At 41.4% G+C, this 12,614-nt stretch overlaps 1 protein-coding gene across 1 annotated transcript in view; it reads left to right on the top strand.

The window, feature by feature from the left end:
* The window catches only part of slc9a5 (solute carrier family 9 member A5), a 252,309-nt gene that overhangs the window by 154,964 nt on the left and 84,731 nt on the right, over window positions 1–12,614 (top strand). Inside the window, exon 8 of the mRNA XM_063066729.1 lies at window positions 8,086–8,175. Within this exon, the coding sequence (XP_062922799.1) occupies window positions 8,086–8,175 (90 nt within the window). The remainder of the gene's footprint in view (window positions 1–8,085; window positions 8,176–12,614) is intronic.

Genomic DNA, 12,614 nt, shown 5'->3' with positions numbered 1-12,614 from the left:
AGAACCTTGGTGTGTAGTCCATCTCGTTTAGGTGACTTATCTATCTTCGGCCCTTTCAGCTTCCCAAGCACCTTCTCAGTATCCAAAGTGGTTTACTTATTATTGAGTGGAATGTCCAGGGGGGTACTCTGCATTGGCTGCCTATTCCCTTTCCCTCTCCTGACAGTCACCTAGGTACCTGCCTCCTTCAACTTAAGGGTGACCTCCTCTCTTAGCTCCTATCTATCACCACCTCATTCTCCCATGTGAGCAAAACTCATCAAGCTGCAGTTTCTGTTCCTAAACACAGTCTCTAAGGAGGCGCAGCTCAATGCGCTTCATACAGATGTAGTTATCAGGGGAACTTAAGGTCTCCAGAGTTCCCACATCTCACACTAAGAACATACCACTAACTCTGGACCCATTCTCGGTGAACTAAGTATGTATATACTGATAGATGAAGAAAAAGAAAAATAGCTTACTCGAAACTCACTTAGTACCTCTGACTGTGCTTGCCCACGTGTGTTCTTGCCAAAGCCTCCCTCCTACAATGGCTGCTCCGCTTACACCTCCTTTCTTGTTATTGGCTCAAATAAAATTCGCTCCTTCCAAGTCTTGTCTTTTTCAAATGGCTCCCTTTCACTCACTGCTTCTGGCTGGAGATTTAAAGCTCTGCTCTGAGCAATCTTGAATGTGACGGTCCCTCTGTACATTTGTGATCTGAATCCCCTTTATAATATCACAGAGACACAAACACAGTCACAATTTTGTTCGATCCAACAACTTGTTCTTTCATTTCTGTCATTCCAGGAATGAAGCCCAGTGCCTTTGATATGCCATCTTGCTATTTTATTGACATGCATCTTTCCCCCACTCCTTTAATCCCCTATACTGTAAAACATACAGAGCAATGTTGAAGATTATGTGAAGTTGGGTGCAGATAGGTTCTTTATGAAGAAAGAAGCATATGTAAGGTTAACAAAGTTGGCATCAGAAGGTCCTTGAGGAATAGAAAGGAAGCAATGAAATTTTAAAAGGGGACTAAAGAGGCTTAAAAAGGACCATGGAGTGTCCTTGGTGAATAGGATTAATGATGATCACAGGACACCTTATATAAGCAATACATTAAAAACAAAATGGAAGGTGAGGAAAGGTAAGGACCATTGCAAGAATTTGTGTCCGGAGCCAGAGGGAGAGGGCGAAATACTAAAGAGTATTTTGCATTGGTATTCACCATGGGGGAGGGGAACATGGAGGACAGTGAGAAGAGGAAGGCATATGTTAATACTTTAGGCCATGATATCAAGAAGTTGGGTCTCTTGAAAGACTTTAAGGTGAATAAGTCCTCAAGGCCTGATGGGATCTATCTCAGGTTACTGAGGGAGCTAAGGGAGGAGATTACAAGAACCCTCAAGGAGATCTCTATTCTCTTTCACCACATATGAAGTCCCAAAGGACTAAAGAATAGCTGCCATTTTAAAATTAAAGCAGAGGACACAAACAATTAAATTGTAGTCTTGTCTCAGTCCAGGGATATTATTGGGTAAGATTCCTAGGGATAAGATTTGATCATATTTGGAAAGCATCGAATTATTAAGGATTTTCACAGTGGCTTTGTACAGGGGAAATCGTGTCTTATGAACTTGATTGAATTTTTCAAGGAAGTGACAACGATGACTGATGAGTAGTAGATGTTGTCTACATGGACTTCTGTAAGGTGTTCCACAAGATCTGTCTTGATAGGCTGATTCAGCAGATTAGGGCATGTGGAATCCATGGTGGCTTGGTAGAATGGATTCAAAACTGGCTTGGCTATAGAAGACAGAGGGTGAAGTGGTGTTATTCTGACTGGAGATCTGAGACCAGCGTGTTCTGCAAGGGTTGGTGCTGGGACCTCTATTGCTTCCAGACATAAGAGATTGCAGATGTTGGAATCTGGAATAACAAACAATTTGCTGGAGGAATTCAAGCACCATCTGTGGGAAGGAATAAAGGTTGACATTTTGGGTTGAAACCCTCGGAGTGGAGAGAAGAGATGGCCAGTATAAAATGTTTGTAATATATATACGTTTGTAAATGAATGGATGAATATGTCGGTGGGCTGATTAGTAAGTTTGCATATAGCACAAAAATAGACAATGTTTTAGATAGTGAAGGAGTTTGTCAAAGCTTGCAGTGGGTTATAGACCAGTTGGAAATCTGGGCAGACGAATAGTAGATGGTGTTCAATTTGGGAAGTATTGCACTTTATGTCAAATGTAAGAGAAAGATATACCATAAATAGAATCACTGGTGCACAGAGGGGCCTTGGGATGCATGTCCAAAGCTCCCTGAATGTGGCAACACAAGGATATTGATAGTAAAGAAGGCATACTATGTGTTATCCTATATTAGTCAGTGGATTAAAAAGAAAAGCTGGGAATCTGAAATAAAAATAGAAGATAATGGAAGTGCAATTCTGGTTACAGCATTACAGGAAGGATGTGGAAACCTTGAAGTTGCAGAAAGGTTTACCAGGATGTTGCTTTGATTAGAGAATATTAGCTGTAAGGAAGGTTTGGACAAATACAGTTTGCTTTCTCTGAAATACAAGTGGCTGAGAGGAAATCTGATAGATGGATGTAAAATTATGTGAGCTCTACTGTACAGATATACTAGATAGTCAAAGTGTTTTTAGCAGAGGGAGCACCTTTAAAGTGAGGGGAGTAAAAATTTAAAGGAGATTTATAAGGTACCTTTTTTTGCACCTTGGGAGCCTAAAGCGTGCTCCTGGGAGGTGGTGGAAACAGATATAATAATAGTTTTTGTAGGAATTTAGATAGGCACATGAACAGGCGGAGAATAAAGGCATAGACCACGCACAGGCAGATGGAATTAGTTTAATTGGTTTCGTGAGTACAGACATCGTGAGCCGTAGAGCTTGCTCCTGTGCTGTATTCTTTTTGTTTTGTGTTCTACAATGTGAAATATCAGCTGTTTTCTCTTGCAGAGACCCTGCTGGGCCTGCTGATGTTCTTCAGAGCTTTCATGTGTATTCCAGATTTTTAGCATTCAGTTTGTTGATGATATTTGTAAGTTGTTTAAAATTATCAGCCAAAGGCAGATTTTAGATATGTACTAACATTTATATAAACATCCAATCTGATCTAAAGTTGCAGAAAATAATTAAGACAGCAGCTGAACTACAACATTCCTAAAAGAAAATGCTAGCAGAGATGTATGTAGTTGTATAGAAAATGGGACAGAATGTTAAGGGCAAAATTCATTATCGGTCATGTCAGAATTGATAGTGGGGAAATGCTGACATATTGCAAGGATGTAAGACCAGAAACTCAATTAGAAACTTAATTAGAAACTTTTGAAACAAACCTATGGAGGGAAAGCAGATTTATAATTATGTGAATGTAGAAACAAACACTGTTGATTAGAGCCATGTCACAAGAGGAGAGGATCGAAGCTGCCTGTCAAGCTGAGTAAAAGGCTAAACTTGTGATATTCTGAAAATCTTTACATTGCAGGAATGAAATGTATCTCAACAGAGCTGAGTAAGTCTCTGAACACAGAGAGGAGGTGGGAAAGCACTTTTGTGGAACTGAGTGTGATTGGGACAATAGAAGTAGGAGGAGAGAGAAAAGATGGGACAGAAATTGCCTGGAGATGTGGACAAGTCAAATAGCGTGGAGACTAAATGAATTGAAGGGTGCTGCAGCATTACCAACATGAGATCGATGGAGCAGTTGATTGGGTGCTGAATGGGTGTGTTCAATATACTCACAAAATGCTGGAGGAACTCAGAAGGCCTGGCAACATCAATGTCAACATTTTGTACATTGACTGTACTTTTTATCCATCGACTGTACTTTTTATCCATGGATGCTGCCAGGCCTGCTGAGATTCTCCAGCATTTGTGCGTGTGTGTGTGTGTGTGTGTGTGTGTGTGTGTGTGTGTGTTGCTTGGATTTCCAGCATCTGCAGATTCTCTCTTGTTTATGCTCAGTGTACTGTAGTTTCTTTAGCTGATTGAGAAGGAGACATTTTACTGCAACTGGGGTTTTGATTGCATTGCCTTGGAGAAGTCATCCTGTTTATTTACCAGAGTCATGTCAAACATCAAAGACATGCAGAACACCAGATCAGTGCAATGATGCAGAAAGTATTGTATGTATCTAATGTGTTCTTGGTTTTTGCCATTTGCGTCATTAATTATAATAATTACTGGCACGCACTTCAAGTTAAGTGCTCCAACTGTCATTAGTCTTTGTCTTTGAAATAACAAAAACCAGGTCTGTTCAATTCTAGAATGAAATGTATAGATTAGATGATGGAGAGACAAATAAATAGGTGTGTGTGTGCGTTTATTGTCCTGCTACCCATGTTCAACATTTACTTTGAATATGAAGCTTGTAATATGCAATAAAAACATCTAAAACACCACTTGTATCCGCTTTGTTCTAGCAGGTAGCAGTGTTGAACAATCAAACGCCTGTATTCCAGGAGCTGTCACACTGCAGAAGCATGGATGAGTCACTAGAATGATTCAACTGAAATTAAAATAGTAGCTCTCATTATCCAGCTTTTTTTTTAAACAAGAACAGCTATTACTTTGTTTAATACCCACCTCATTCAGAAAAGAGATTGAACAATTCAGACAGAATGCAATAAGAAAAATACAGATTTTTTATGAAATAGTTTTGGCTTCACAGGTCAGAATACCTGTGGTTTCAGACTGGAATTCCATATTGGGTATCTAATCAGGCTAGGAAGTTATTTCACATCATTAGGGTTAAAACCTACTTCCATCTTCCCTGCAGTCTGAGCTTTGAAAGATGACATCCAGGAAGCTTTCGCTGGACACTGCAAAACTTGGAGTACAGGAACAAATTAAGCTCAGGAGACTATTTCCATTGTTTAGACTATAAATAAGCATCTGCCCCGCCTCGTATATTCACTCCCCTTCATCTTCTTTCTTCATCATGTACTTAATGACATTGCCCTTTAAAGCAAACATGTTGACTCACTTTGGCCACATGGCATCTTACTGTTCCCTAACCCAAGCTGTTCTTCCTAAGTCAAACACGAGGAAATCTGCAGATGCTGGAATTTCAAGCAACACATATAAAAGTTGCTGGTCAATGCAGCAGGCCAGGCAGCATCTCTAGGAAGAGGTACAGTCAACGTTACGGGCCGAGACCCTTCGTCAGGACCAACTGAAGGAAGAGTTAGTAAGAGATTTGAAAGTGGGAGAGGGAGGGGGAGATCCAAAATGATAGGAGAAGACAGGAGGGGGAGGGATGGAGCCAAGACCTGGACAGGTGATTGGCAAAGGGGATATGAGAGGATCATGGGACAGGAGGCCCAGGGAGAAAGAAAGGGGGAGGGGGGAAGCCCAGAGGATGGGCAAGGGGTATAGTGAGAGGGACAGAGGGAGGAAAAGGAGAGAGAGAAAAAGAATGTGTGTATAAAAATAAATAAATAACGGATAAAGAGGGGGAAGTGGGGCATTAGCGGAAGTTTGAGAAGTCAATGTACTTGCCATCAGGTTGGAGGCTACCCAGATGGAATATAAGGTGTTGTTCCTCCAACCTGACTGTGGTTTCATCTTTACAGTAGAGAAGGCTGTGGATAGGCATATCAGAATGGGAATGGGACATGGAATTAAAATGTGTGGACACTGGGAGATCCTGCTTTCTCTGGCGGACAGAGCGTAGGTGTTCAGCAAAACGATCTCCCAGTCTGCATCAGGTCTCGCCAAACAGTTTAAGAACTTTTAATGATGTTTATTTATTACAATCACTCAAGTTTAAGGTCTCCAAAGTTGTAATGCTTGTAAAAAGCTGACAACGATGCAGGTGGATGCTTTCCTAGTGTCATGGATTCTTGATTACCTGACTGGCAGACCACAGTACGTGTGCTTGCAACACTGTGTGTCCGACAGAGTGATCAGCAGCACTGGGGCTCCACAGGGGACTGAATTGTCTCCCTTTCTCTTCACCATTTACACCTCAGACTTCAACTACTGCACAGAGTCTTGTCATCTTCAGAAGTTTTCAGATGACTCTGCCATAGTTGGATGCATCAGCAAGGGAGATGAGGCTGAGTACAGGGCTACGGTAGGAAACTTTGTCACATGGTGTGAGCAGAATTATCTGCAGCTTAATGTGAAAAAGACTAAGGAGCTGGTGGTAGACCTGAGGAGAGCTAAGGTACCGGTGACCCCTGTTTCCATCCAGGGGGTCAGTGTGGACATGGTGGAGGATTACAAATACCTGGGGATACGAATTGACAATAAACTGGACTGGTCAAAGAACACTGAGGCTGTCTACAAGAAGGGCCAGAGCCGTCTCTATTTCCTGGGAAGACTGAGGTCCTTTAACATCTGCCGGACGATGCTGAGGATGTTCTACGAGTCTGTGGTGGCCAGTGCTATCATGTTTGCTGTTGTGTGCTGGGGCAGCAGGCTGAGGGTGGCAGATACCAACAGAATCAACAAACTCATTCGTAAGGCCAGTGATGTTGTGGGGATGGAACTGGACTCTCTGACGGTGGTGTCTGAAAAGAGGATGCTGTCCAAGTTGCATGCCATCTTAGACAATGTCTCCCATCCACTACATAATGTACTGGTTGGGCACAGGAGTACATTCAGCCAGAGACTCATTCCTCCGAGATGCAACACAGAGCGTCATAGGAAGTCATTACTGCCTGTGGCCATCAAACTTTACAACTCTTCCCTTGGAGGGTCAGACACCCTGAGCCAATAGGCTGGTCCTGGACTTATTTCCTAGCATAATTTACATATTACTATTTAACTATTTATGGTTTTATTACTATTTAATTATTTATGGTGCAATTGTAACGAAAACCAATTTCCCCCGGGATCAATAAAGTATGACTACGACTATGACTATGAAAAAGCAGTCAGAACTGGCTTCCTGTCGGTTACACTTAAAACTCAATAGCAGAGGGATGGAAAACTCACAATGCTTGTGTCTGTGTGAAGAGAAACAGAGTTAACATTTCAGGTTGAAACCCTTCAGCCATCCAAATTCTGCAGTTTTGAACAAATATTTTACCAAGAGATCTGATGTAATGGAATGCGTGTGATGTTATTGTGGAGTGTTCAGCCACATAATTATAACCAGATATCGCTATGACAGAAGGATTAGCTGTACAATAAAGCATTTCTGGGAAAGGATTTAAATGTTTGGACCGTAGTAGTTCAACTTTGTACTTTATGTTGATTTTGTGGAACTTGCTTCATATCCAACCATGTTACTTCACTATAAAGGTCTGAAGAAAGGATCATCCTTCAATGCTACTAAAGTGAGAGGTACACTCAGTGGCTACTTTAGTAAGTACATCCTGTACCCAGTAGAGTGGCCACTGAGAGTATGTTCGAGGTCTTCTGCTGCTGTAGCTCATCCACTTCAAGGTTCAATGTTTATGCATTCAGAGATGCTCTTCTGCACACCACTGTTGTAACGTGTGGTTATTTGAGTTACTGTTGCTTGTACCACTGAGTGTACATCTCAGTTTAGTAACAGTGAAGGATGATCCTTTCTTCAGATCTTTACAGTGAAGTTACATGGTTGAATATGAAGCAAGTTCCACAAAATCCACATGGCCATTCCCCTCTCACCTCTCTCATTAACAAAGCACTTTCACCCACAGAACTGCCTCTCTCTGGATATTGTTGGTTACCTAATAACGTGGCCACTGATTGTATACTCCTTCTCAGATCAGTGGCTGTTGTTCTTACTGAGTTAATCAGATATACATAATATGCAAATTTGTCTTGATGAGTTTCCTAACTTTGCAGCTAACTTACATTAAACTTGTCATTAACATAGAGTAATTAACAAATGTATAAATAATATGCTTTTGTACCTTCATCATTGACATTCAATAACTGACCATTAAAATGTAGAGGGTCAATTTGATTTGGGCGTTAAACAACATGAATGCACCGGAAATCAGAAGTCAACAGTAGGCAACTAATGGGCTACTGAGTCAACTGAGGTTTCCAGGACCAAGTAAACCTTTGCTTAATTGCTTTGAGTACTTTCTGTGATTATAAACCGACCACTTCTAACATATCTCTATTTTCAGGGGTTGACGATCAAACCTCTTATTAAATGGCTGAAGGTAAAGCGTAGTGATCATCACAAGCCAACGTTGAATGAAGAGTTACATGAACGTGTAGGTACTCAGACCTAATAATTTAATTTGTTATTTATTGGTTTAAAATTGATCTTTTTTTTTACACTCTTGTTAGCTATTGTTCTTGATCCTCCACTATTGTAAGTCTGTCAGGCACTGGCTCACAACCTACCAACCAAAGCATATATGTGGGTACATAAGGTGTTCTTTAAATAGGCATTTGCTTAACTAGCCTAGTTTGTTTTGCATGTTTCACAGGGAACAAAATCGATCAATCAGTTGCACAATGAAACCATCCCACTGTAATGCTCTGGTTAAGATTTCTACTATAGATATTTCATTTTAGCTGCTTCTGCAAAAGCAGTGCACCCTGCTGGTAGAATGATTTGGTTTCAACTAAAGATAAGGGGCTATGATGTTCAACTTGGGACGGTGGAATTTGGAGAAGGTTGTAGAGAGAGCTGGGCGGAGAGAGATTTGTGATGGACATTGGTGGGGTTTATGGTCTTTCTGGGGAGAGCTGCAGAGTGGACAGGAGGAAAGATGACTGAATACCATGGAAGGAGCATGCTGGTGCAGAAAGTGTTTTCTTCAGATAAATAGTTCCAAGGAGGAAGGACCAATTCTGCCGAAAGAGAGTCTGTTAGTTTGAGATGGATTTCGAGTGGAGCTCTGAATGTGGTGTGTGCTTTCATGCAGACCACGGGTCCAGTGCGTGAGTAAGAAGAACAACTTCAAGATGAGCTCCACTTTATGTGCACACTTGGACTGGGCTAACTGAAATGGGCCATTTTATTTCTTTTTCCTACTAACTGTTCCATAAAGCTGAAATTTGTAAATAAACTTTCTTTATAATTTTATGCAGTGTACGATCTGTTATTTCTTGCTGACTGACAATTGCGTATGAGCAGTATTTACGCAGCGTTCAATCAAATTGAGGTTTCTTTAATCTTTAATCTGAACATCACAACATTCCTGTTTGGCTGAACCCCAAATCATACCGACCCTAGATGAATATTGTTCAATATTGTTTATGAAAGGTGACCTCCTCACCGCAGAGTCCCGTGGCTGTTAGCTGAGCCAGCTAATGAGTTAAGTTTGATGAGTGGGTTACACGACATTTTCCTGACTTAGCTTTGTAAATATCTTACACATACAATAACCATTAAAATAAATACCAAAGGGCACCCATTTGTATGAGTTTACTGTGTTTTGTTGAACTGAATAACTGCGGTTTTAATATATCAAATTTTCAGATCTGTAAGATGTTACTTGTGGAGATTGTGGTCAATTTACTGAACCATAAAATTTATCACCAGCAGCAAAGGGTTAAGTTGTGAATAAAAACTGAGAATCTTTGAAAAGATAGGAGAGTTATTTAAGATGAGGAGTTATGAGGTGATGGGATTAAAATAAAATAATTCTATGTCTAAAATGTAGCTTTTGAAATGCTGAGCAGGGCCAGTAGCTCATTACAGCCACAGAAAGATGGGATAAATGTTTCAGACCTGTGAGCAGCAGAACGATCTGTGCATGGGGGGGGGTGGGGGAGGGAGGGAGGGGGAGAGAGAGAGAGAGAGGGAGAGTGTTTGGAGTGAACAGAGTGCTTACGAATTTCCAGAAGTTGGCACAGGTTTCCAGAAACCTGTGCCAACCAACTAGCGAGAGTATTCAAGGCCATTTTCAACATCTCACTGCTATGGGCGAAAGTTCCTACTTGCTTCAAAAAGGCAACAATTATACCAGTGCCTAACAAGAATAATGTGGGCTGCCTTAATGACTACCACCCAGTAGCACTCACATCTACAGTGATGAAATGCTTTGAGAGGTTGGTATTGACTAGACTGAACTCCTGCCTCAGCAAAGACCTGGACCCACTGCAATTTGCCTATCACCACAATAGGGCAACGGCAGACACAATCTCAATGGCTCTTCACACGGCTTTAGACCACCCGGACAATACAAACACCTATGTCAGGATGCTGTTCATCGACTGTAGCTCAGCATTTAATACCATCATTTCCACAATCCTGATTGAGAAGTTGCAGAACCTGGGCCTCTGTATCTCCCTGTGCAATTGGATCCTCAACCTCCTAACCGGAAGACCACAATCTGTGCGGATTGGTGATAACATCTCCTCCTCGCTGACGATCAACACTGGCGCACCTCAGGGGCATGTGCTTAGCCCACTGCTCTACTCTCTGTATACCCGTGACTGTGTGGCTAGGCATAGCTGAAATGCCATCTATAAATTTGCTGATGATACAACCATTGTTGGTAGAACCTCAGGTGGTGACGAGAGGGTGTATAGGAGTGAGATATGCCAACTAGTGGAGTGGTGTCATAGCAACAACCTAGCACTCAACATCAGTAGAACAAAAGAGCTGATTGTGGACTTCGGGAAGGGTAAAACGAAGGAACACATACCAATCCGCATAGAGGGATCAGAAGTGGAGAGAGTGAGCAGCTTCAAGTTCCTGGGTGTCAAGATCTCTGAGGATTTAACCTGGTCCCAACATATCGATACAGTTGTAAAGAAGGCAAGACAGCGGCTATACTTTGTTAGGAGTTTGAGGAGATTAGGCATGTCAACAAATACACTCAAAAAACTTATATGTACAGTGGAGAGCATTCTGACAGGCTGTATCACTGTCTGGAATGGAGGGGCTACTGCACAGGACCGAAAAAACCTGCAGGACGTTGTAAATCTAGTCAGCTCCATCTTGGGTATTAGCCTACAAAGTACCCAGGGCGCCTGTAGGGAGAGCTGTCTCAGAAAGGCAGCGTCCATTATTAAGGACCTCCAGCACCCAGGGCATGCCCTTTTCTCACTGTTACCATCAGGTAGGAGATACAGAAGCCTGAAGGCACACACTCAGCAATTCAGGAACAGCTTCTTCCCCTCTGCCATCCAATTCCTAAATGGACATTTAATCTTTGGACACTACCTCACTTTAAAAAAAATGCACTATTTCTGTTTTTGCACGTTTTTAAAATCTATTCAATATACGTAATTGATTTACTTGTTTATTATTATTTTTATTTTATTTATTATTATTTTTCTCTCTGCTAGATTATGTTTTGCATTGAACTGCTGCTGCTAAGTTAACAAATTTCACGTCACATGCCGGTGATAATAATTCTGATTCTGAAGTTGTTCTTATTCCTTGGAGAATGGGATCTCTCTGCCATCCAGATACTGAAAGGAAAAAATTATAATAAATTAAACAAACAAGTGTCAGTGTGAGTGATAATAGATGTCTATTGGAGTGAGAGATTTGATTCTCCTTGGCTACCCCAATGACCATTCTTCCTGGAGCTATTTGGACTCAGCATTGAGCTCTTTGCACCAATCTTGCATGCAGTTTCTTGTTTCTGAGGCTCCTAATTACCTCTGGACATGGTTTCAGCCATCATCACCTCCAGAGATGTGTCAATTTTTTTTTCCACTTGCTGACATCCTCTGCTGTACTTTTGTGTGGAGTTGCATGAGACAGGGAGTATTTTTAAATAATGAATATTTTTCCTTTGTTTTTAACCATGGAAAAAGACATGAAGACTTCAGAAATCGAAAAAAGTAAATGGGGAGGTTCTGGGTGTTTTAAAAGTTATGACAGTAGACAAATCTCTGGGGCCTGACCAGGTTTATCCAAGAAAACTGTAGGAGACTGCAGAGAAATTGTGGGACCCCTTTCCGAGATGCTTGCATTATTGTTAACCATGGGTGAGGTGCCAATAGGTAGCAATGTTGTGCCTTTATTTAAGAAGTGAGGCAAAGAAAAGTTTAGGAACTGTAGAGCAATAAGTCTAACGTCTGTGGTAGGTAAGTTAGTGAAAGGACTCTTGAGAGATGAGATATGCATACATCTGGGAAGATAGGTTAATGCAGGGTCACCAGTATGGTTTTGTGCATGGAAGGCCATGTCTTACAAACTTGACTGAGTTTTTGATGATGTGACTGGGGAACTTGATGAGGTTAGGATAGTCGACATGTTTTATATGGATTTAAGTAGGGCCTTTGACAAGGTACCACATGGTAGGCTGCTCAACAAGATTAGGTCACCGGGAATGGAAGGAAAGTTGGCTAATTGTATATGCAATTGGGTTTATGGTAGAAAGCAGACAGTGATGGTAGAAGGTTGGATCTCAAACTAGAGGGCCGCGATTAGTGGTGTGCATCAGGGGTTGGTGTTGAGCCCGTTGTTGTTTGTCATCAATTTCAATAATTTGTATAAGAACATAAAGGTGTAGTTAATAAGTTGACAGATGGCACTAAAATAGGTGATATTGTGGTCAATGAAGAAAGTTATCAAAATCACAGAGGCTGTTGATCAGCTGAGTAAGTAGGCAAAGGAATCGTAAATGGAGCTTAATTTGGGTAAGTGTGAGATACTGCATTTTGGAAAGTCAAATCCAGGTAGGTCTTTCACAGTGAATGGTAAAGCCCTGGGGAGTGTGATAGAACAGAGAGACCTTGG

The sequence above is a fragment of the Mobula hypostoma genome, chromosome 14 (assembly GCF_963921235.1).
Source record: "Mobula hypostoma chromosome 14, sMobHyp1.1, whole genome shotgun sequence".
Classification (NCBI taxonomy): Eukaryota; Metazoa; Chordata; class Chondrichthyes; order Myliobatiformes; family Myliobatidae; genus Mobula; species Mobula hypostoma.
The sequence above is the reverse complement of the archived record's forward strand: the minus strand, read 5'-3'. Positions and strand labels throughout refer to the sequence as shown.